General features: G+C 36.9%; 1 protein-coding gene across 3 annotated transcripts in view; it reads right to left on the bottom strand.

Annotated features, from left to right (window-relative positions):
- The window catches only part of LRP2 (LDL receptor related protein 2), a 253034-nt gene that overhangs the window by 11728 nt on the left and 214518 nt on the right, over window positions 1-26788 (bottom strand). For 2 of the 3 annotated variants that reach the window (XM_056793982.1, XM_056793984.1), the window contains exons 64-76: window positions 23033-23164; window positions 22145-22276; window positions 19592-19735; window positions 18199-18364; window positions 16719-16847; window positions 13666-13886; window positions 12165-12341; window positions 9441-9560; window positions 7125-7215; window positions 6227-6294; window positions 5944-6064; window positions 4372-4501; window positions 2142-2270 (exon numbers count right to left, since the gene is read on the bottom strand). In XM_056793982.1, the coding sequence (XP_056649960.1) occupies window positions 2142-2270; window positions 4372-4501; window positions 5944-6064; window positions 6227-6294; window positions 7125-7215; window positions 9441-9560; window positions 12165-12341; window positions 13666-13886; window positions 16719-16847; window positions 18199-18364; window positions 19592-19735; window positions 22145-22276; window positions 23033-23164 (1760 nt within the window). The remainder of the gene's footprint in view (window positions 1-2141; window positions 2271-4371; window positions 4502-5943; window positions 6065-6226; window positions 6295-7124; window positions 7216-9440; window positions 9561-12164; window positions 12342-13665; window positions 13887-16718; window positions 16848-18198; window positions 18365-19591; window positions 19736-22144; window positions 22277-23032; window positions 23165-26788) is intronic. The other variant, XM_056793983.1, reaches the window with a different exon arrangement.

Genomic DNA, 26788 nt, shown 5'->3' on the forward strand with positions numbered 1-26788 from the left:
ATAGTATAACATCACGAATTGGAACATAAAAATCAAATTTGTAAAATGTTCATTCAACTCTATCACTTCCTTCTTTGGATATTTTGCTCTGCCATATCTGTGAAGTTAAATTTTCTTTTGATTGCATAGGAAAGATTCCAGTGCCACTGAAGTACAAAGAAAGTCTCATTTTCCAGAAAACAAAAACATTAAAAATTAAATTAGCTTTATAATTAGAGGATAAAAAGTCTCCAAACTCTATTAAAGATGCTTCTGGTCCTTCTTGCATATTCATTCCTTCCCAGACTACCTAAAGTACCTGATATAAAGAATTCAGTTGTATATACCAGTAAACACATTTAGAATAATAGCAAGCTGTAGGGGCTGGAGGTGATATTTTGGAATAATTAATCTTCCTTTATGTTTTCCTTTTGTTCCAAACATTTTGTTGAACAAAAATTTTTCTTTCTGGAGAGTTAGAATCTTTCCTTCTAAACACAGTCCTTTCCCCAAACTTCTCTATTATTATTGAGGGTAGCACCATCCTTCTAGTCACTGAGTTCACAATCTTGTTGTCATTCTGAAATACTCACTTTCACCCCATATATCCAGGCAGTTGCTAAATCTTATCATTTCTCTCACCACAAAAGCTTTCAGTTATGTCCCCTGCTCTCCATTTGCACAACTACCAACTAAGTTCCGCCCCTTATCATCTAGATTATTGTAGTACCCATCTAAAAGGTCAATTCTCTCAAGTCTTTTCCTTCTCCACCCAATCCATTCTCCATTCAGCTGCCAAGATGATTTTCCTCAAGAATAGGTCTGTCATTCTCCCTGTTCAATAAGCTATAGTGATTCCCTATTACTTTTATGTTTTTCAGTCGTTTTAGTTGTGTCCTACTCTTCATAACCCCATTTGAGGTTTTCTTGCCACAATACTATAGTGGTCTGCCATTTTCTTCTCCAGCTCATTTTATAGATGAGGAAACTGAGGCAAAGCAGAGTTAAAGGACTTGTCCAGGGTCACATAAGTGACCAAGGCTGTCACTTACATGGAGGAATGTCTCCTCACTTCTACTTCCTAGATTCTCTAGCTTTGTCCAGACTCCCTTCATGCTCCACCTTCAGCAGGAGGACTTTCCCAGGCCCTCCAGCTGCTAGTACCTTTCTCTCTAAGGCTTCTCCATCTATACTGCATTTAGCATTCATGTCCCTATTGGTGTATCTATTATCTTCATTTGAATATAATGTCCTTGACAGTAGGGATTGTTTTTCTTTTCTGGACTGAGCTTTGTTTTTTATTTTGTTTTTGTTTTTTACATCTTCAACACTTGGCATAATGTCTGACACAGAGTAATCATTTAATACATGCTTATTGATTTATAACATTATGAAATTATATGGATAAATTTGATAGAAATTGGCTGTTTTTATATCCAGAGATCTTTTCTAAAAACAAATTATTATAATATTTAAAACACATTTTAAAGCCTAAACATAGAGCATGCTGAATTTCTTACACGTTCATAGCCTATCTTTTAGGCCCATCATTAAATTTATTCTACTTGTATGTATGTATGTATGTATACATCTATGGAGAGAACAACCAATAAAATGCAATATCAGTAATGGCATGACATTAAAACTTTAATGACTACACATCAGAGGGTTAGTTAAATGTTTTTGGTACTTTAAATATTCTGGTCCTAAGTAAGGAAACATTTCAATCTGATATTTAAATATGCCATCTGTTGTCATCCCAATGAAGATCTAAGTGTTAACAATGAATAGATGCTTACAAGTTAGCAAGAATGAGCAAAAAAGGATTTTGGCTATTGAATCCTAAGCTAATGAGAGGTTCTACCTTCTCTTCTTTCTCTTTTATAATTACTTGGATTTATGCAAGCCAAAATGAAGAGTTTCTTGATACAACTGAGAAGGGCTTGAACCTCTCAACAATTCCTACGGTATGTTAAAATAGTTCTGATGTTTCAAATTTTATTATAACATTCTTGAATCAACCCTATCTCTGCAGAAAGTCAAGGTTAGAAATGCACTAAATTGATTTATGTACTTCTTCCTATTTGAAAAGAGAAATCAAAAGAGATTTTATGTTGATGACAGAACAAAAACAGGGAAAGAACAGAACTAAAAGGAATCACCTTAAAGGGAGTGTGTTTATTCCTCACTGGAGCCTGCTGATCAACATTGACAATACTGTCTCTGGCTGCATACATTGGATTTTCAAAGATGATGGGCTGTTTCCCTGTCTCCACAGCAAAGTTTTCATTCTGAGAGAGAAAATGATGCCTTTGTCATGATTCCCATCACCAGATATAAAGTGCCTTCAAATGTGGCACTGTATTTCTTGTTAGAACAAAATTAGCCATAGAAAGAAATTATTTTAAAGACCTTATATAACCAAAAAAAAAAAGCAGCAGAGACATGGACTTTATGGACTAAACAGTGTGAACACATACATTTGTCAACTCTAGAATTGCTTTCCTGATGGGTGAGCACCTCACGTGGTCCAGACATGATTTATTTTTCTCCTGGCCATGTTCTCCATGCTACACCACTTCTCCACTCTCTCTAGTTTTGGAACCATAATTAAATCAATACTAAAAAACATATATCACTCTATTACCCTATGACTCCACTCACCATCCCTGGGACTTACCAAGTCAAAATACTCCTTCTTAGCTATCACTCCCTATGTGTTTTCTCCACCCTCTCTAACCCTACTATTTTATTACTTTTTTTTTCCAATTACATGTAGAAACAATATTTGACAATTGTTTCCTGACATTTACCACTTGGATTCTCACTCTCCCTCCCCACCTGAGGTGATAAATAGCCTGAGATAGGTCATACCAGCCCTTTCATACAATACATTTTTTCCATATGGTTCATGCCATCTCACACACAAACATTAAAAAACCCTATGAAGGCAATAAAGTGAAAGATGGCATGCTGTGACCTGCAATCAGAATCCAATAGTTCCTTCTTTGACTATGAACAGCATTTTCATCATGAGTCCCATGTAGATATCTTGGAAACTTGCTTTGCTGTTAATAGTTTAGTCCTTTACAGTTGATCATCATTCAGTACTTACTGTATACATATATATGTTCTCCTGGTTCTGCTCACTTCACCTTGCTTGATTATTTCAGTGTAAGCTCTTTGAGAGGTGTACATTAGGGGGGTACTTTTGTATTTATTTCCCCAACATTTAGCACATAGTTCCTAAAAATGCTTTTTTTAAAAAAATCCATTCATTTGAAGTTTCTCTCATGATGAATCTCCATTTGCTACCAAGAGTACAAACTGTGAATCTTATTGGTTATATATGGATGGTAGAAAATAGACAGGTTGTTAGATGGGGAAAATGGTTTGGAGGGAGTGAGGGAAGAGGAACCATACATCTGATATGATGGATAATAGGAAATCAGAAAGAGAAGGAAGCACTGTAGCAAGGGAAATTACAGGGTGCAAAGAGTTTGAGTGACAAGCCCTCAAGACTCAGAATTCTCCCAGGGCTGTCAGAGTTCCAAAACTGTTGAAGAGACAGTTTTCCCAACAGCACTCTGAACCTGAGAGAGGAAGTAGACAGGTATAGTATATGTGAATCATCTTGAAACTCATCCATCAAACAACTGGTCTTGAGGATTTTCTAGCTGTGGTGAGAGAATATCTCTAGTCTTCCTGGTGGACAGCTGGACTGGGGAAAAGATCTCTACCCTGCTGGGACATCTGAGGACATCAGCTGGACTACTTTTCTGGCTCATCAAGGACTCTTTGTGAGATACTGACCCCTGTTGGACTTGCTTTTAGATAACTTAGGCTTTAGTCTAGTGTAAGTCAGATATTGTTTATTTAGTAGGTTAAAGAATTCAGATTTCACCCTTTCCCATTTCCCTTTCATTCATCACTTCTATGTTAAATAAATTCTATATTTATATGTTTTCCCTCTATATTACTTTCCTTCCCCTATCAAAAGTATAGATACTTTTAATAGCGCTAACTAGAAATTAAAAAGAAAAATGTCATATCAGTCAAAATTAAATAAAATCATTAACCCTTAAATATAGTACAAAATGGTTCCAGATATGAAGAGACTTTTTAAAGCTTTCATACTTCTGAAATTGTGAGATTTTAGTCAATCAAATTCTATCTAAAACTAAAAGGTTCCAAAAAATAGTCACTTTATTTTTAGTTTAAAAACATGAATAAACTCTACAAATAAGCCCATTTTTAGCATTAACTATGTATTACTGAAATCTAATTTGTGAAGAAAAATATCAGACAACTTTAGTATATTTCTGTCCTTGCCAAAAAATAAAACAGTCAAGATGGCTCCACATTTTAAAGATCTGTTTTCATGGTCCTTACCATCTGCATTGCTCTGTCAATAGCAGAATCAGGTCCAAAACCTGATACTCCAATATCCATGCTCACATCAGCCCCCGATCTGAAGGTCACACCACTGCCATTTTCTGTAGATTTTACTAGACTGCTTAAGCTGGAAGGAAACCAAAAGGACTCTATGAAAGAGTGCTTACCAATCAGGAATTATGTGAGGAAAGAGACTAAAAGGTCCACAACCATTGTCCAGAGATCCCACTGTGACACATAAACCCCTTCAAGGACAATAACCCCCCAAAAACCTACTATATACCAAAATATTCAGAGCGTTTTTGTAGTATTAGTAAATAAATGGGGAAAATGGACCCCATCAATTGGAGAAGGGTTAAACAAGTTGTAGTATACAAATATAAGAAGATGTTACAGTGAAATAAGAAATTATTATCATGGTGAATGCACATAAGGAAGATTTATATGAACTGACCCAAAGAAAGTAAACAGAATCAGAAGAACAACAAATAGGAGGATTATAAAAAGGCAGCAAAATGAACCACACTGAAACAACTCTGAGTGCTACAAAATTATAATGTCCAATCTTGATTCTGAAGAAAAGATATAAGGTAATGCTTCTTTGCAGGGGTCAGATACAAGCAGTATGGCATAGATTATTTAAGAAACTCTTCCCTTCCTTCTCAGAATTAATATTATTTGTTGGTTCCAGGGCAGAAAAGCAATAAGATCTAGGCAATGAGGATTAAGGGACATGCCCAGGGTCACGGTGCTAGAAAGTGTCATCAGTGTCATAAGTGTCATAAACCCAACACTTCCTCTCTCTATCCTTTGAGCCACCTAGCCACTCTTATGAATAGATTTTTTAAAAAAACTCTTACCTTCTATCTCAGAATCAATAGTGCATATTGGTTCTAAGGCAGAAGAATAGTAACAGTTAGACAATGAGGGTTAAATGACTTCCCCGGGGTCACACAGCTAGTAAGTGTCTGAGGGCAGATTTGAACCTAGGATCTCCCATCTCTAGACCTGATTCACAATCCACTGACCCACCTAGATTCTCCATGGAATAGACTTTTTATTAGACTTTTTCAATGAGTTAGTTTTGTAAAACTTTTTACTTTTTTATTCATTGTTATAAGAGATGGCTGTTTTGGGAAGGGAAAAAAGAAGAAATATACAGGAAGATGTAAGTGATATAAAAATGAGATATGAAATAAAGTTCACTTTTTACAAAATAAAAAATAAAGAGAAGTGCTTACAATTTTATGTTGCTCATTAATTATTGGGGAAAAATCTCAGTTCACACTCTGAATATACACATTGTGGAATAGGATGAAAAAAGAGACAGAGTAACAAACAGAAGCAGAGAGAAAGGGAGCAATTATCTGTAACACAAACATTTTAGAAATAAATTAATTGCATGTGGTATCTAGTGAAAATGTTGGGGAAATAATTTTGGATGCTTGTTTACTATTTTTAATAGAATAAGTAAAATGTATGTTGACTGTTTCCAGTTTCACTTTGTTTTATTTATAAAGTCAAAGGACCAGAAAGTTGATAGCATAAATTCTAAAATTGGCATCCCACCTTGGCAGCTTAGGAAGAGATGGCAGAAGGGAGCCTGTTCTCTTATAGTTAAAAAATCCTCCAATCACCAAAGCACCAATAAGGAGTATCAAGAGGATGGTCAGCAACACAGCGACTGCTGCTATGAAAGAGAAAACTAAGTGAGTATTTTTGGGAAGGGAGAGGTCTGACAAGATTAACAGCCAACACTGAGCACTAAGAGAATAGGTTCAAGTAATTATCTCTTAGCCTTCAAGAAAGGAATAAGCAGGGCTATCAGGTTCCCCACATTCTCAAATCTTACTTGTTCCTGCAGGCATTCCTCTTGAAAGTCCCAATTCACAATAACTTCCAGTGTAGCCAGTAGGACACCTGAAAATGCAATTAATATTACTCAGTCATTTTTAATATGCATCCTGTATTATTAACTTAAGCTGCACCCCCATTCTGCTTTGACTAAGGGATTCCACATTGAATTAGACAAGTAGTTACTGAATAGATCATATTTATTCTAAAAAAATTAACAGAAATATCAAACTGAAAATAATAGCAATTTGCATGAAAAATCAATTTCAGTGATACACCAGTGGCACCTACAGGTTCAAACTAAGTAGACACAATGATTGATTTTTTTTTTCCCTCTCTGTTGCTGAAGATGGGAAAGGGACATTATAATGGCATTCTTGTCCTTTGCATTCTTTAGCGAAATTTTTTTGTTATTTAATTCATCTAAATGGCTTACAATATTTCAAGTTCAAGAACTTTCCCAGGGAAACTGTTGCTGTTAACCTCCTAGATAAAGAGAAATGGATTCAAGAAAAATCTGGAAGTATCCCCAGTAGGTAGCAGTCCCTCTCTAGCATAGGTCCTTGCACATAAGTCATAAATGTATATTTATTTAACTTATTGACTAGTTTTTCCCTTAATTCATCAGCATAACCCTCCTACTTAGCACATATTCTATACACACTAAGGCATATACCAATAGCTATTTTCCCACTACTCTTTGGTGATTATTAATTCTCATACGTTGAAGAATCTGCCTTCATTTCTCTGAAATATATGTCCCAAAAGGAGCAAGCTGTTTGAAAAATTAGTGGAGCAATAAGACTTTACTACATTTTTTTCATGGTTATGGTGAACTACTCAAGTGCCCTTAATGAAGTAAAACCAACAAATCTGACCTCCATATTTTGACTTACTTGCATTTGGGGTGACCACTTTCATCAATATAGCATGTTCCTCCATACATACACCTGCATGCTGGGGGCATGGTTGGGGGAGATTCAATGGCTGCAGAAATCGAAAGCCATGCATGTGTTAATAAGCCACACTCAGCAAAGCATACTTTATCATGCAAAACCTTGTTCACCTTCAATGCCAGGGGTTTGTATATGTCAATACTTTCCTTTCAAAATATTACCCCTCACATAGATCAAATGAATGCCCTTATAAAATAATAATGAATTATGAAGTGGGAGTATATATTAAACAAAAAAGAAAATGACAAATTTTAGAATTCTTGTCTAGAATGAATACTACTGGAATCCAGAACATACTAAAAAAGAATGGAATGGGTCTATCCTTAATGGCACCAATAAGGCTGACACTGATTTATGACTTAATAATTTTATGAAGACATGAAGACAGGGAAATATCTTAGTCATCTTTGTGACTCCCCACAATAATGCAAATATTAGTCCCTAAAGGCTTTCAGAAATCTTTCAAATATCCAGCCAAAGGAAGACTTTAGCTTCAGGCATTCAGACTTCCAAAAAAGCAGGACAGAATTTCAGGGCTTAGGTATATAAACTGGACCCAATTTTAGAAGCTCTGTAAAACTATCCCTGCTCATATTCCCATACTGCTAAGGTGTTCCGTGGTGATTTTGACATAGCCCTTACTTTTTCCTATAGTGAGAACTTCAAAGTCACATACTATACTGCCTTTTCCATAAAAAAAAAATCCATTCATTATTTATTAAATGAATGCATGAATGCAATCCATTTGGTTTGGAATAATTGTCATCATGCATAAGCTTGTTTGACCCAATATTATAGTTCTCCTGAAAGAAAGTCTTGAACCAATTTATTGCACCAAGAAAAAGAGAATCTGATGATACAAGCAACCAAGAGAAAATCTCTTGAACAAGGTCAAAATGGCAAACTATTAATTTCATGATATGGGACAAATTATCTGGAACTAAATGTATAAATCCCTCCTCTATCTCATCTTTATCAATTAAGTCATTTTCTATGAGCAATATGATTTATGGCTGAATTATAGGATAATTTTCATGCACATAACATAGCTTAGATCTTAGTTAATCCTAATACCTGCTGTGCAGTAGCAGTATCATTATTCTTAATGTACAAAGAATCACAGATAGACAGTGTCTCATCCAAGAATGGATCAGTCACAGCATATTGGGATAATAATGAGATTCCCATTCCATTCTGATTCTCAACCCCATGTTTTTGCTTTTTTCACATTTCCTGTAAGTCAGCAAGGTGTCTGACATATAATAAGTGCAGATAAATGCTTGTTGACAATTTCCAATTCCACATATGGCTTTGCTGCTGTTGCCAAGGTTTCACCAATGAGCATAGAAATGACTTGGTGAACTTCCCTACTCTATAAATAGTTGTTGTAGTGGCAGCATCTTTCCTAGGAGCTTAAGTCTCCATTCCAAAGGGGCCACTTCTGAGGCCCAAAGATTCAAGCCCAACAGGAATCTTTCCTGGAACAAATAAAGAAAGAGCCTGTCTTGTTGAAACACACTGTTGACAATTATTCACAGGAAGACATGACAGGAGGGTCAGAGACACTGATAAGCCCTCAGTCAGATAGATCTTAATGATCAGCTAACTCTAACACATTTTGCCAAAAAGTGCCAAGGATTCATCAGAACACAAAGCTCCTATCTGGTCCACTAGCTTCATTTAGGGAAGGGAAGGGACTAAGCATTTATGTAGTACCCACTATGTGTCAAGGACTATATTATACATTTTAGAACTTATTTTTACAAATATTAGCTCATTTTTGTCCTCACAACAACCCTGTGGAGTAGATACTACAATTATCTCCATTTAGAATTGAGGAAACTTTGACAACCAGAGATGAAGTGGCTTGCCAAGGGTCCCACAACTAGGAAGTGTCTGAGGCTGGATTTGAACTCAAGTCTTCCTGATTCCAGGTATAACACTCTATCTACTGAACTGTTAGATGCTTCTAAGATTAAGACCATAGAACTTTGGCTTTCCTCCTACTTAACTGCTTGCTATTCATCCTCTACCACTTATTCTCACTTTCTGCAACTATTCTATCCCATTCAAAAGACAAAGAAAGCAGAATACAGTTTGCCACTTGGGGTCAAGATTTACCCAAAACACAGTAAGAAGAAAGAAGGGAGCAGAAAGGTTGGGTTCCTTGCTTCTAGCCAACATAGAAGGGGGACATGCAAAAGAAAAGCAGAAAGCATCTCCCAGGCTCCTGCTGCTGCTGTGTTCTCTGGGTACCTGCATCACATTGCGTACTGCTCCCCTCCACAAAGCGGGTGCCTTCCGGGCAGCTGCAGGTGTAACCCCCGGGTCTCAGCAAGCAGAGGTGGCTGCAGACATCTTTACAAATGTTGCGCACTAAAATGAGAGTGAGGGGAAAGAATAAGTCCAACTGACTTGATTTGAGTAGGGAAGAGACAAGTCACAACTCAGAAGATGTATGAGAGCAATACCCCAGCGAGCAGTTTGGGACTATCAAAAACTTACTGCTTTATGAACTTCTCACCTGTGCAACTGAGATCCACGCAATATTCAAATGGTTACAGAGTCAAAGTTTCCTTAGGTAAGTTACCCAATAAATGCTACCTGTTCTTCAATAAATCAACATTATCTTCCTCCCACTCTTCCTTTCATCTCCCTCAATTTCCCTCCCTGAAACACACACACACACACACACACACACACACACACACACACACATTTTCTATTAATTATGCGCAGGCCATTCATCTTTCTCTGTTGGACTATTAGCATTTTGAGGCTGGGGGTTGTTAGAGCCATAACTATTGTTTCTAATATAATACCAGTATTTAGTATGGTGGTAGGCAAGGGGTATCCTGGTGTTTAATAACCAGATCTCTGAGGGTACTGGAAGAAGTTTGTGCAGTACACTTTTAAGTTTAATTTGCTTTATGAAAATTGTTTCTGAATCACTTTCTTAAGTCTAGACAATCAGAAAAAGAGTAACTCAAACCGTGATTTCCTTATTCCCAAGGTGTGAGTGCTCACGCCAAAAATTTAACAATTGGCTCTATTGAAGTATTAAGAGCCACTTTGCTGTCTCTAGCTCACCATTGGTGGTAGGCAATACATGTGTTCAATAAATACAAAAAAAACTCACAATTAAAAACTCTAACAGTTCACTGTCTTCAAAATCTGAATTTACCAAAGATCGTGGAATATTTTCCAAAACAGCTCCAGATGACACATTGCTATAACTTTAGGACAAGAAAATCTGCAAATAAAGCCGGTTGTTGAACTTGGGAGAACAAATTTACAAAGCATTACCAAGCCATATCAAAGGCACTGCAGCTTGGCAGAATCTGCTAGATCAGGGATTTTGAGCATCTTTTGTTGACATGGAACCTTTTAGGAATCTGGTAAATCCTGAAAACCTCTTTCCAGAATCATGTTTTTAAAAGGCATAAAATAAAATACTAAGGATTACAAAGGATACCAGTGCAATTGAAATACATTTATCAAAATGTTTTTAGATACCAAGTTCATGGATGCCACATTGGGAATTCCTGTTTCTGTGTTCTGATGTGTAGACTCCAAGATGAAACATGGTATTCTAGGAAAACGCTAGGATTTTTAGTTTGAGGATAGGGCATCAAATCCCCATCATAAACGACAACTTCTCTGTACTTGTCCTTCACTTGTAAATGCTGCTAGATTGCACCTCTAAATTTATCACCCATCCTATATACATTTCATGAGCATCTACTATCAGCCAGGCACAGATTCCACAAGATCCATAGAAAAAAAATCAATTTATTCTTTTATAAGTAAAACTGTACAGAGCCTAGAGGGAACTGCAGGAAAATCTCAGAGTAATTTATTTTAAATAACCACAAGAGTTAAGGAAATTGTTCTCATCTGCCCATTTCAATTTGGATAAGTTTTTACATTCCTGCAAAGCGCAAATACTTTGGGACACATATTTAACCCCTCAAAGCCAGGACAATCTGGTGCCAACATAGGTTAGTAGAGGGAATTTCCTTAGTGAGAATTCCCTAATGTTACAAAGAGGTCCAAGCAAAGGGCTATGAAACATATGAAGAGTGATGATCTCTGTCATTTGGGAAATAGGAACAGCCAGGAAGAAGGAGGCACAGAGAGCACTAGTGACCAAATGAAAAGACTCTGAAAGCTTAAAAGGACTGTGGCTTCTCCAGCCACCTATTATGATGTAGGGCCTCATGCCAGGACACTGACTCCTAGCATCCCAGACATAAAAGGACCCTAGAGATCATCTAGTCTGACCGCCTCATTCGTAGAAGAGTAAATTAAGAATCAGAGAGGATAAATAAACTTGCCCAAAGTCACATATCTGATTGGTCACAGATCTGAGACTAGCATCCAGGTCTCCTACTTTCTAGTTTCATGTTCTTTCTAACACTACTCTGAAGGATAAAAGCCTTACTGCTCAAGTAGAGGCAAGTTTGTGAACAAGTATATAAAATTACACATCTGTAAAAAAAAAAGAGGAAAAACTTATATTCATCTGGAACAGATCCATAAAATTTCTGAACTTCTCAGAACTGGCTTGTAGGCAAAGACATTGAATTATGGGTATATAATTCTTGGGGTTTATCTTGTTCTTAAAAAGCACAAGATTAAGTTTTAGAACCATCCTGTAATGCAACATGGACCCAACAGCTACACTGAGAGGACCTGGAAATTTTGTACCTTTCTCTAGACCCTTTATAAGCACATCTCTATGAACTCCAGATGAAGACAGAAATACTTTTTATAATTTTATTCCTAGTTATCTGGTAGTGTTAATAATTATACTTTAGATAGGAACATCAATTCCACCTTCATTAGGTCAAAATATTACAAACTTTTCATGCACCAAGAGACCCGATAATATCTTCTGCCAAGAGATCTGACAGCTATTAATTTTGAATAGCAGTTTTCAGATAATAGGGAGCATCTCATTCCAAGACTGGTGATTACCTGAGTGATTGTATCTGTGCTCATGATAGATGCGAACTTGAGTGAGCCAAGGGTTTACTGTCAGCACTTTTACTCTCTCTCCCCTCCCGAATTTATCTTCTTTCCAGACTTCACCTTTTTCCTTAGAGGTCCAATATAAATGGCCTTCGAAGACATCCAGGCTATAAGGGTTCCCTACTTCTCAACCATGGGTAGAGAAAGGAAGAAGACAGGGGAAAAGAACAGCTTTTGTTTAATTAAAAAGCAAATCTTCAGCACCACTTTTGTGTCAGACATAATTCTCCCAAAATTAAAACCTTAATGTCTAACCCTAACTCAAAGTCTTGAAATTCCTGGAACATTCAGCTGGAATGTCATCAGAGAGTCATAACTCAGTTCTTTATCAGCAGATGCTGTCACAAAATGTCCTGTGGAATGAATGATCAAGAGGAAAGAAATTATACTGGTTTAATCTATGGTATCTGACACCATGTATGGGGAAAGAGCTCCTTCAGTTTCAGAGTTTCTATCCTATCTTATGGGGGGAATCTTGACTTGCACTGTTTTGCCCTCTGAATACAAATCAGTTATGGTCAGTCAAAATTAACATCTACATCCTTTTTCCGAGAATAATACATATATGATTTCCTTTTTAAAAAAAAACCCTCACCTTTCATCTTAGATTAGATAGTGTGTATTAGTTCCAAGGCAGAAGAGTGGTAAGGGCTAGGCAATGGGGGTCAAGTGACTTGCCCAAGATCACACAGATGGGAAATGTCTAAGGCCAGGTTTGAACCCAGGATCTCCCATCCCTGGGTCTGGCTCTCAATCCACTGAGCCACCTAGCTGCCCCATGTATATTATTTCTTAAGAGTTCCCAGTTTGGAGTGCTGGGCTATGAATGACTGGACAAAATCTGTCTACTTGGGGGCAGCTTATGTGAGAAAGCTGATTTTGGAGGCAGGAAAGCCTGAGTTTAAGTCCTACCTTAGACCTTTAATTAGCTACATCACCCTAAACAAGTCACTTAACATCTCCCATGCTCAGTATTGTCATTTAAAAAATAAAAATAGAAATAGTAACTAAACTCACAAGTCTGTTGCTATTATAAACCGAGATATCACAAGTAATCTGCTTTGTTAGCCTTAAAGCCTAAGATAAGTATTGACCATTATTATCCTTTCATACTTAAAATAGTGAAAGTTGATTATAGGATTTTTTGTCTCATACTAATATGTTCAATAGTGTTTATGAATAGACTAGCACTTGTACATACCCACAGAAGCAACTAAACTCAAAATTATTACCTTTTCATTCCCACTAAGTATGAGCACTTTTATCTTCTTCATATTATTCATTTGCATTTCAACAAACAGCTCAGAAATTAAAAGCAGAAATTTCATCTCAGTTATTGCTGAGATGAATAAAGAGTTAAAGAAGCATGTCTTGAGAAAATAGAAAAGAATATTTCACTAGTAGCCAAGAGCCCCAAAAGCAAATGAAATTCGAGATTATTACTAACCACCACTTGAAACAAGTCTCCTGTCAGTCCCATCATGTTTCATGGACTCAATAATGTTCTCTTTGGAATCACACCAGTAGATCCGGTCATTGTTCAAATAATCAATGGAAAGGCCAGTTGGCCAGCCAAGGTCGTCAGAAATCAGAGTTTGCCGTTGTTGCCCATCCATCCAGGCACGCTCTATCTTAGGCTGACTTCCCCAGTCAGTCCAGTACATAAACCTACAACAGAGGTTTTCTCATTTTTAGAATTTTATCTTAGGGAATAGGTTTTCCCCTAAAGGCAAAATAAAACTAAAACAGAGGGAAACAGCATTTTCCAGGTGATATATATTAACCTCTATGTTTTATAGTTCATAAAAGATGAGGAGAAAGGGAATAGCAATGCTATCACCCATGAAAACTCTGCCTTGACACCTAGTCTCAGAGGAATTTACCAGGCTTACTTCATAGAAATAGCCTGGCCCCTTCTAACAGGTACCAATGTGGGGGAAGGAGGGGAATTAAGGCCATAACAAAATTCAGAACTTGTTTAAATGCCTCTTGGGAAGTATTTCTGCCCCACCCAGAGAGTTTAAAATCAACATATTTAACTAATCATAGAGAAAGAGAATGGGAAATTATGGCTGCAAAAACATGGTAGAAGGCACTGGCCAGCCATTCCCAGGGACACCAGGGGTAGGACAGTGACCCACTCCTTCCCAGGCGCCATATTTTTATATGCCATTGGTTATTATCTCATTCTCTGGCCTTCTACAACAAAATATCATACAACTTAGTACTTATTAACTTTCCATTTATTGTTTCATTGAATGTGTGCTCCTGGTTTCTGGATATAACAAGAATTCCATCTTGTGATTCTTTTTTATCTCCTAAAGTCCCAAATACACTATTTAAATGCCAAAAGACTAAGGCAACTAGGTAGTATAGTAGATAAAGTGATAGACTCAAAAAGTCCTGAGATAGAATCCTGCCTCAAAAATTTACTAGTTTTGTAGCCCTGGGCAAGTCTACTAACCCTTATTTTTGTCCTCTGAAATGAAAGGGTTAGACTCAATGGCTCCTAAGATCTCTTTCAGCTCTAAATCTATAATCCTCTATCTTATGAGCAACTCCAAAAAATGATGAAATCATAAAAGTGCAGGAAGTCTTATAAGTCATAAAATTTAACTAAACCTGCTTTTTGGTAGGAATACAGATGAGTCACCTCAGAGAAATCAGAATCAGGTCAATTCTATGAAGACTAGGAACAGAGCCTCAGTATGAGTGACTGTGAATAATTAGAGATCTGTGTAGGTCTGTGATTTCATTGACATGAAGAACTCCTAGGAGAGGAAATTCCTTCTCTCAGTTCAGGTAGTCATTTTCGCTGCAATATAAAAGCCTAAGAGGGTCACCCAGAGAGCAAAGAGATGAAGTGACTTGCTCAAAGTCGCATGGTTAGTATGCAGCTGAAGTGAGATTTAAACTCGGTTATTCCTAGGTTTGAGGCCAACAGCCTCTCCTACACCATGCTATTCATATATGAACATAATTCATGGCCATATTCACAGGAGTAAGTTACTTATTCCCTACTGAAGCCTTATTCTAATAGTCCATTGCAAAACTCGAGATGACCTTGGGTTCTGAAAAGCTATTCCAGATGAATAAAAACTCTGGCAGGAAAGGCTATGAGTATAAACCTGGCAATGGACAGTTTATTGTTTGTTTCTCAAGAACTGGCCTGAGTAATCATACATTTTCCTCTTAATAAGACCAGGCACCAAGTGATAATTTTTTAAGCCTTAGCAACCCATAAGTTACCATGTACTGAGGCATACTAGGATGAAGGCATATTTTAGCAGGACAAGTAGCCACACAGATGAAACATAGATCTCTTGGAATACTGAAATATTCATTAGACTATACATAATTCTAGTGAATTCTTCCTCACTCTCCAGAACAAGTAAAATGATTAGCTTATTCAAAAATTCTAAAACAGTAGCTCTTAAACTGAGGTCCATGGATAGATTTCAAGGGTTCCATGAACTTGCATAGAAAAAAAAAAATACAACTTTATTTGTAATAACCTGAAACTGAAATTTAGCATCTCCATCCTTTATTTAAAAGCATTTTGAGAGGGAGTCCACAGCCTTCACCAGATGAATGGAAGGGTCCATGACCCACCAAAAATTAAGTATCCCTGCTCTAAAATAGTGAAAAGGGGAAAAAAGTATGCCAGATCAAAGTCTCATCAAAGCAGAAGGCTCTATAAATAATTTCAAAGCACAAAGCATTGCCTACTAGAATTTTTTTTTTTAGAAAACACATTAGTTCACTTTACACACACACACACACACACACACACACACACACATACACACACACAACCACTACGGAAAGACCTAGGCAGGTTTTCTAGAGGGGGAAAAAAAAGGCAGGAATAAGTATTTAAGTGCCTAGTACATACCAGCCACTATGCTAAGCCCTTTAAAAACATTATCTTATTTAGTTCTCAAAATGGCCCTGAGTTGCTGTTCACTTGTTTTTTCAATAATGTCTAACTCTTTGTGAACCCATGTGAAGTTTTCTTTGCAAAGATACTGGAATGGTTTGCCATTTCCTTCTCCAGCTCATGAAGAAATGAGGCAAAGAGGGTTAAGTGACTTGCCCAGGACCACATAACTCTTAAGTGTCGGAGATCAGATTTGAACTCAGGAAGATGAGTCTTTTTGACTTCAGGTCCCATGCTACATTCTATCCACCGTGCCACTTAGCTCCCCAACAACCCTAGGAGTACTAATACTATCCCCATCATACAGGTGCAGAAATTTAGGCAGCCAGAGGTTAAATTCCTTACTCAGGGTCACCTAGTTAGGAAGTATCTGAAACCATATTAGAACTCAAGTCTTCCTGTCTCCAAGCCCAGTGCTCTATCCACTGTGCCAATCTAGCTTTCTCTACATCTACCACTAGCACCCCAATAATAAGAATAATTTCTCTCCTGAGGAAAAAATGGATCCCTCATTTATTTTTATGGCATTGCAATCAACAGGAGACTTGTTGAAGACTTACCCCAGTTTTGGATTCACAACAACTGCAGCCGGTTGATCCAGTTGGGTGGAAATAAGCCACTTTCTATATCTTCCATCCAACTTGGCCACCTCTATTCGATTGGTACTAGCATCAGACCAATAAATGTGCCTAAATTTGAGTAAAGAAAGTCAAACTATAAAAAAAGCTAGAAATTTCACATCAAAAGTAGACATTGTAAAATGAGATCCAGTAGCATAAGGAATATTTTTGTATGAAGGATCTGGGAAACCTGATAATCTATAAAAGGAACTCTTCCACTCATTAGCAGCATCTAGTCTTAGAGAAGCTGAATTTCTCCCCTCCCACCTCTTTCAGGGTCATAGTATTATTCGGGTTCAGTAGGAACTTGGAATATAGAAAACTCATCAGCTCAGATGAAAAAGATTTTTTTAAAAAAACCTACAGTATAGGCTCAGCAAGGTCCTGATATCCTATTACTTAGCATGTCTAAGTCTTAACAATTTCAGTTCCATCCTAACAAAGTCTTATGTCAAGAAGAGAGTAAGACTTCTATTAAGAAGAGAACTCTACCATCCCCTAATTGGCAGAAAGAAATGTCCAATTCAAAGGAGTCTGGGTCTTCAGGCTCTGGCTTCTGATAACAAATCTCAAAGGTTTTGTTCTTTGGCAAGAGATTCTGAAACAAGTAGTCCAGCATAAAGTCTTATTTTAGCAAGAACAGTGGGGAGCTAATTAATATCTTCAGAGATGAACCTGCCTTCTGAGAACACCAGATGGGTTTGCTAAAAGGTGAAAATTAATTTATACTGCAAATGACTCACCATTCTCCAGGAGCTTTGTCAGTCCCAAAGCTCTATCTCCTCAAACATCTTTCCATTAAGAGTTCCTTTTCAGGAATGTAGATGTCTCTATGAGTGCTCAAACTCTGCTCCTAATATGATTGCTTCTCCCTAAATGTTACCCTAGCCCAAGCATCATCTTGAACTTGAGCTCAATAATTATCAGTTTAATATGTTATGAGTCAATTGAATAATTATACTACTTATGGCTCCTATTCAGATATCATCTCCAACCCTGTGGACTCTAGAAATTCAGAGAATTTGGAGGATGAGGAACAGACATTTAATGTGACCTCTGCAAAGATTCCTATCTTCCCCCCAAAAAAAAGTCAATTGCAGAAGCAAGATTCACAACTAGAGTTCTTTGATCCCCTACCTTTGCCTGGAAGTCATTTCTTACTAAAGTCAGAACTGAGACTTCACATGAACAATTATAATTGATATAAAGAAAAGAAAAATGTCCAAGCTTAGCCAAATTTTCTAATGAAACTGTGAAAATGAGGCCCAAATCTACAATGCTAAATAACATTGTTCCATAGTGAAATTGACTTTTGAAACCCATAATTAATTATGTTTTCATATTTTATGTGGTAGATACTCCCAACTGGATTACTCCAATGGGAGGTGATCCCTAAGATTCAAGAACCATACTCACTTACCTTCCAACCCAATCCACTGCTATTCCATCAGGACGAACAATATATTTAAGATTCAGGTCAACTTCCTTCACAGGATTATTCCCACTGCTGTCAAAGGTGGGGATATAGGCACGTTTGATGGAACCAAAAACAGAGCCCTGACCTAGGACAGTATAATAAATAATACCTGCAGAGATAAAAGACCGAAGCCAATTTTACACAGGGGGACAAGTAGAATAGAGATGTGCAGATCTGGTCAAGTGAAATATCATCGATTCATTAAGGATTCATTAATAGTGTTGATTCAACTTTATTGTCAAACTCCAAAGCCCATTCGTGTGTGTGTGTGTGTGTGTGTGTGTGTGTGTGTGTGTGCTCTTACCATCCTGGTGCTAATAAAGACCTACTCTAATGCCTCATTGTAATACGCAGGTGAGCCAAGACTTTCACAATCTATGCTGACAAAATGCAGGATTAAATGACATCAAATATATAAAGTTCGTTGCCCACTTTATTATGAATTTTCTTTTCAGAGGCAGTGAGGTGGCACCGTGAATTGAGTGCTAAGCCTGGAGTCAGGAACCTCTGAGTTCAGCTTCTGCCTCAGATACTCAATAGTAACTCGGACCAAGTTAATTAACTGCTGCCAACCTCAGTTGTCTCATCATGTCAGTGTTGAAGACTGAAGAAGAATCAAATGTAGTCTTGTAGAAAGAAATTCCTTGGGACCTGAAGTTGTTGTTGATTTAGTGGTAGTTCTTAATAATTCTTTTTTTTTTTTTGAGAAGCAGCATGATATAATCAAAAGAGCATTGACTCTCAATCTGAATTCAAATCCTACTTCTGCTATTTACTAGGTATGTAACTCAAAGGCAAGTCATCTCACGTCTTGGTTCCTCATCTGAAAAAGTAATAACCAAATTAATCCTGACAGCCTTTAAAGTTCCTTCTAACTCTCAGCTGGTGACCCAAGGATGAAAACACAATTAGGCTGAAAAGTCATTATGAAGTACAAAGCTTTCTGGCCAAATTCACCTGGTTATGAGGGCCTTTTGTTGTTGTTGTTGTTGTTTCAGTGATGTCTGACTCTTTGTGACCCCACTTGGGGTTTTCTTAGCAGAGATACTGGAGTGGTTTGCCATTTACTTCTCCAGCTCATTTTACAGATGAGAAAACTGAGGCAAACAGGATTAAGTGACTTGACATAAGGGTTACAAGGCAAGTAAGTATCTAAGGTCAGATTTGAACTCAAGTCTTCTGGACTCCCCACTATGCCATCTAGCTGCTCCAAGAGGGTCTTCCCTTCCACAAATAAAACTCAGCTTATTCATATTAAAGGGGGGGTGTAACCAAGTTCACTAGCTAACAAAACTCATTTTGTTGGCACTTAACAAAGATCAAAGTTTATACTCACTGAGGCCAATACCCTCAGGATCCCAATCATAATCAATGGCCTGGATGTGCTCCTGATTGTCAAGGTAATCAGAGTACTGCTCTGAAGAGAGATTATATTTCCGAATTCGAACATTGTCTGGCAGGAGTAGTATGGGAGGGTTGCCTGTAAACAAATGAAGAAATCACTGTTGTCTGCATGCCTTTTCCTTATGCCTTTTTTTGGAATTGTGGGTAAGTGATAGGAAAATTCCCAAATATCTAAGTTGATATATACCCTTGAAACACCTTTGATCAGCAAATTAACAAATGCTGATAATCAGTCGGCAATGTATTCTATCAAGATGACTTTTCTCATTTCTATTTTGGATAGAAAGTCTGAGAATCAACTTTAACTAAACCTTTAGGACATGTTGATTAAGAGTGTGCTATGTGGAAATCGCCATACTAAGGAAGAAAGCAAGCTTGGGAGAGATATGGCTCCTAGCCTTAAGAAGCTCAAAATCTATTAGGAGTTATGTTGTATAAAGGTCCATCACATAAATTGATACATGATAGCTTTACAAGAAGTTTGGAAATCTACAGCTCCGTCAAGTCTTAGGAGAGAAATATCATTAATGGTTGGGAAAATCAGGGAAAGCTTCATGGAGGTGGCATGTTAGCTAGATTTGAACAACTGGCAAGATTTCAGCAGGTAAAAATAGAAATGAGGAGAGCAGGAATTGCTATGGTCAAAGGTACAGAGAGACGAAGAGTTCCTTGCAGGATGTCTTTGGGGTAGTCCAGTTTGGCCATAGTACATACATGGAAGAGGGGAGTAGTGTGAGATGAGGCTGGAAAGGTAGGGCGGTACCAGGTTGAGGGATGCCAGGGGTTTCTATTTGCCTGCTTTATCTATTGTTCGGTCTTAGAACTAACTCAAAGGGCTGGATTAAGAAGGAATTTTTCCCTATTAGTCAGCCTTTCAATGACTTTCTTTTTTTCCACTTAATTTTCTCTTTATTCTCTGGCACCAATTCAGTCAAGACTATGAGCAAAAGGTCATATAAGAGAAACAAAACATTCATAAACTTAAAGAAATTTACTAGAAACTCCTTGTTGTCTTTATTTTATTGTCAGGTTTTCAATGATTTTTTTAAACAGGTAACCTGTTCTATGATCCAATTCAGCTTCTACTTAATGAGAAAAGACAGTTTGTCCTTGATATTTTTTTTAACCTAAAGTATTTCACACTCCAAGATGCAATGTATAGGATTTTCTGATTTAATTTCTATCTTAAATTTCAAATTTAATTTCTTATTTATTGTGCAGCTCATTTGTGCAGCTCTTTTCAGTATTTATATTTCAAATCCAATTTACCTAACTTTTGGAAAATCATTTCATATTATCTTAACTCTTCTACCCCTCAGTTTCTTCAACTGTAAAAAGAAGGAATTAGACTGATCTAAATTATCTCCCTTCTGGCTCTAATAAAGTGTGGCACTCTATAAAATGATTCTTTCTCTTTAGACTGTATGTTTTTATGTGAATATAGTAGTTTCTTTCGATCCTTTCAGCTTCAAACTAGTTAAACAATTTTTCAATGTGCTGCTTAATTGTCAGACCAAACTTTCAAAGTGCCCTTCTTCCACTTTTATGCCTGAAATGTTCAGTGGATGCAATGTTTAAGTATGCAAATCAAATGCATGTTTTAATGTGTTCATTTGCATGCCAAAATTGAACAGTTAAAATTTTCATTTTAACCACTAACCACTTGACATGCAAATTTAAAATGCTCTTCTCCTAGCAATCCCCCTTGAGCCACTAGCATATGTCCCAAATCTAAATAGATAGAGCCATAAAAACTTGTACACAAAATTGGGTTGTATAGATTTAGGCTAGAGTATTGGAAATTTGATCTGCCATGTACCACTTCTATTCATTCCATTTTGTCATTTCTAATACCCTACCATTCTTTCTGCTTTTTTCCAGTTCATATCTCTTAATTTTATGAGCCAAATTCCTACTTATTCGGAGACAGATTTTCTGGTGCTGACATTAACCTAAGATGTAGAACTAATGATTGAAGTCATAAATGAGCCAGGCCCCTTCTGTCTGTGATCGTTAGTCCATAGACAATAAAAAAGTAATCTGTCAACAAAGTGTCCTTGATTTGCCCTGATTTAATGGGTCTGTTTTCTGAGACATCTTAAGTTACACTGCCTAAAACCTTGATTCAGTGGAGTTGGGAGTTTGATGGCTTCATTAATTTCCTTTTGCTGACAACTATGACATAAGCAGATTTTTGTTGTTGAGCAACTTAAAGGGAGCTATCCAATCCACATATCTTTTCTTGAAGTAGATACTTATCAAGGTGGTCAGGAGGCAAGATCTGGGACAAGTAGGGCATGACTATCATCATTTGAATTCCTACAAATTTTAATATTTTTTTAAGGCAAGAGAAGAGGGTGATGAATGAAAAAGAACACACTATGGCCATTAAATGGATTCTCCTTCAGTGATGAGTGTATTCATTTCCCTCCTGCTCCTAAGGTTGATTTTTCACTGATGACATCCCAATATCATCTAAGCGTACCATCAGCTGCACACTGTTTTCCCTCGTGGTCACCCACAGACCTGAATCCATCAGCACAGATACACTCATAACTTCCTTTGGAGTTTTTGCAGTCCTGGGGACAGACCCCAAATTGCTCACATTCATTGATATCTAGAGACAAAGCAAAAGCAAAAACGTATTTTCAAATCTATTCCATAGAGACTTGCCTCTGTTCAAATTCACATTTATCACTGATAAAGATCAAGGGACATTCAAATCAAAGAAATAGCCAACAAATAAAGAAAGGGAACTCTAAAGAAACATAGTAAGTTCAGCCAAGAAAAAGATAAAGGATTCAAAGATGAGGTTAACTTTCCATTTCAGAGAAGCAGCTACAACTTTTTTTCCTCATCAAGAGGATCATTTTCCCTTTGCTAATAAAGTTTTCAGCTCCAGGAATCTACCATTTAATCTTTAAATGATAAATTCTTGAGTTTCAATTCCTCAATAGAATGCTTTCACATATCTCTACTTAAAATATACCATGGAGACAGGAACATTAAAGCCCCCTGGCCAGAGTTGTTGAAAATATATTTAATTCTTATCACTTTTAGCAAGTTGTATTCTTATCACATACTTTGGAATTGATTCATGATGAAAAGAAAAAAGATGACTACAGTAAGATTTTAGAACTCATAAGCAAGCTGTGTGATTCTTGGCTATGGTCCCTAGACCACATTAGTCCCAAACACCTGAGCAGGCGATCCTTTACCCAGGTCAGACAACAGTTCTAATCCTTGTTCATTCTGAAATATAAAAACCATAGACATAATCCTACAAAGGGACTCTGGTGGTTCAGCATCAAGGTGTCTCGTGAAGAATAACTGAAGGATTTAAAAAACATAATTCAAAATAAATCTACTTTACCAACACAGGAGTTTCTGTCCACTGGACCAGCACTGTACCCTGGCCTACAGGAACAGATGAAGCCCCCTTCTTTTAGATGGGTACAATTATGTTCACAGATATTTTCATCACAGGTCCTTTCTGCTCCTGGGTCTGAAAAAATAAGATAAGATTATGAAGAAAAATAATATAAATGGAAGAAACTACCAATTAAAATTCAAATTATATAATAAAAATATTCCTTCATCTATTCTCCTTGGCAGTAATATCATAGAAAAAGCTTTTTTTCCTATAAATTTATGAAGGAAAAGATGCATCTATGATTTATTTTTTAAAAACTGAGGTCTCCCAATCTTGTTAAACCTGGAAGTATAAGAGCTACTACTAACATAGAGGTCCCATAATAATGGGCACAGGAGTTTTGACCTGCTATGTTTCTTACCTGGGCTGGATTGACTCTCCCTAGACAACCAGATGCTTCTGGAAGGAAACAATGCAGACACCCAGTTGACTTATTCCTGAGCTCAAGACATGCACTCATATCTGCTTCTCTATAGCAGGGATTACAGCTTTGTGCCACCCTGCCCAGTTATTTAGAATTTCTGATGAATAATTCTATTCTTTTGTTGTTTTTAAGTCCTATCTAATTCCTTGTGATCCCATGTAGGATTTTCTTGGCAAAGACACTAGAGCAGTTTGGCATTTCCTTCTCTAGCTCATTTTACAAATCAGGAAACTGAGGCAAATAAAAGCAGTGTCTTGCCCAAGGTCACACAGTTAGTGTCTGAGGCCAGATTTGAACTAACAAAGATGAGTCTTCCTGATTCCAGGTTCAGCATCTGTCCACTGTACCACTAACTTCTCAACAATATTATAGAATCTATGATTTTGTTGCCTAGAGAATTCCATAAGTCAAGGCACATCATAATATGCTATGAATTCTTAATTTAAAGTTCACCTCATGTTACCTCCTACCTGAAGCCTTTTCTGATTTTCTAAGATATTATTGCTTCTATCCACACATAAAAGCCCTCTCTCCAAAGACCCATACACCTCTACATCTTATATCTGTTTTGAATTCACCTATATTTTTTGTGTATACTTTATGTCTCATCCCTAGATTAGAAGCTCCTGGATGGCAGGGACTTCCATCATTTTTTGGTTTTGTGTGAATAAGCATTTACTATAAATAAATAAAAATATAATAATATATATATTTTAATATATATTCAAACTGCTCTAGTATCGTTGCCAAACTCAAAATGGGGTCCCAAAGAGTGGGACATGATTGAAATGACTGAACAACAATTTCCTGGCTAGAGGTCCATATACTGTGCCACCTTGCAGACAGGCATCCCAAGCATCAATGAGAAAATAGTAACAAATCCATGGATAGCTTCTTTGAAGGGCCATAGTTGCCTTCCATCCTTCTTCCAGTTAGTGACTCAAGATCATTGCTCACAAGTCAAAAAAGTCTTCTACCACAATAATCACTGAAATCTGCTTCTATATTTTGTCCTCTAGTGATGGAATGTCCTTTTTTCCTGAGTATCCTTTGAACTGAACTCCTTTTCCCATGGCCTGGTTCCTCTATGCCTCTGCTTCCAGTTGTCACACTTTTAGGCCTTTGGTCTTTCCTTACATGAATTAAAAACTTCCAAGATCTGTTCTTTATGCACCACTGGCCTGCTGTTGTGAAACTTTCTTCAAGACCAAAATGATTAATTTAGGTGAATTTTTTTTGTTTTCTTTTGTTTTGTTTTTTAATGTATCTAAATGCCACGTCCATTCAAATTCATTAAAGAGCACATTTCCCAAGTCAAGTATAGGGAGGCAAGTAAATTTATAATTTTAGAAAGAAAGAATGACTTTTACCAAGTATTTTGGAGCACTAAAAATATTATCCCAATATAACAATCTCCCAAATATCAGTTCCACCAGCAACTGCTTTCTTTCTTTATAGGTCATTGGTGCCAATTTTTTCATGTCTTTTAACATTTTTAAATAGTAAAGAGCATTAGGCAAAGTATTTCCAAATGCCCCAGTGATCATTTTTAAAAGAAAAGGAATGGGTGGGGGGCAGGGGGTGAGAAGGGCAAATTATAAATTCACATAAAAAGAAAATAAATTTAACAAAACCAAAATGGGATGTTTTACTCTACCCACGTGATGACATTTAGAGGTAAAAATTTCACGTTGTACCCACATTATTGGTATACATAATAATCACGAGGACTAAATTCTATAGTATTTCACCTTTAGCACTTGAAATGGCCTCAGTTCTCATGATTATATGGGTAAGGATTCTTCTTTCTTCTGATACATATCATAGATAATTTCACCTGAGTTGCTCTACCAACCACCATCACAATGTTTCTAAATTGATCCTTGGACTCTAGATCCATAGTCTACTGCTAGATATATCCTGAAAGCCTTTCCAGCTTATAACCTTTGAAAATCCATGGTTTCCTTCATGTCATAATGAGACTTTAAATGAAGTCTCTACATCTCAAATAGAAATGGTTCCCTTGGGCTGTATGTTGACTTAGAAAACCACAAATTAATATTGTATTGCATTTTTATTTATTTTGTTAAATATTTCCCAAATACATTTTAATCTGGTTTGCTGCACTCAGGAATGCTGTAGGCTGATACAAGCCAGTGAGCCTCATGTCTGTTCTACATGACAGGGCACTGGACTTGAGAGTTAAAAGGACTCGAGTAAAAATTCTGCCTCCAAAAGGTAATACTAGATCTCTGATCCTGGGCAATTCAATTAGCATACCTAAGGTTCAGTTTCTTCATCTGTAACAAGTGGGAGTTAGATTTAAGGGCCTCTGAGGTACCTTCTAACTTCCAATTTATAATCCTATGATTCTATGATATACTGACATATTAATAGAGGAGAAGAAATGTGGCCTTAATTCCCATACTCATTTGGGTGCTACCTATTTTCTGTAAATATATGCCAGTTTTAATTAAATGCCATTAAAAAGCCCTGTGATTAATTTCAAGAAGCTAAATTAGCATGGGCAAATGAAAGAGAAACCAATTTTTATTTCAGTCTTAAACTTGGAAAGATTCCAAACACCTGCTATCGTGCACATTGCTCTGTCAACATCAGAGGCAGAATCTGACAGTGGGGCGGCTTTAGTAACCCAACTTATCTCAGATTTATATTTCCCTAAACTCAACAGGTCATATCATTTCATAAAGCTACATGGAAAAGTATGTCAATGCATTGCACATAGTTTTAATCCATGGTAATGATTGTGAGGAAATAATCTGGTCCCACCAGAATAAGTTATAAAAGTCCACAAAATTAATCAATCAACCAACCAACAAAGTATGTATTAAGCACCTACTATGTGCTAGGCTTCTGGGATATAATTACATATTGAAGCAATACCTCTTCTGTCTTCTCTGACAGATGCCCTCTCTATCATCCTCACATTCTCACTGATCATCAATCATTCTTGTCTTCTCTACTACCTACATATATTCCTGTCTCCCCACCTGCAAAAGAAACTTAATCCTATTTGATCAAACCATTCCCACTAGCTGTTTTCCCATATTCTCTTCCCTTTTGAGCTAAACTCGAGGTTCAAGATGTCTGAAATGGAATTGATTACCTTTCCTCATAAATCCTTCCCAAATTTTCCTATTAATATTGAGAGTACCACCATCTTTCCAATCACCCAGGTTCATAATCTAAGTGTCACCTGCAATTCCTCACTCTCTTTTGACATTATAATAAATATAATATTATAAATATAA

The sequence above is a fragment of the Monodelphis domestica genome, chromosome 4, assembly GCF_027887165.1.
Source record: "Monodelphis domestica isolate mMonDom1 chromosome 4, mMonDom1.pri, whole genome shotgun sequence".
Taxonomy (NCBI): Eukaryota; Metazoa; Chordata; class Mammalia; order Didelphimorphia; family Didelphidae; genus Monodelphis; species Monodelphis domestica.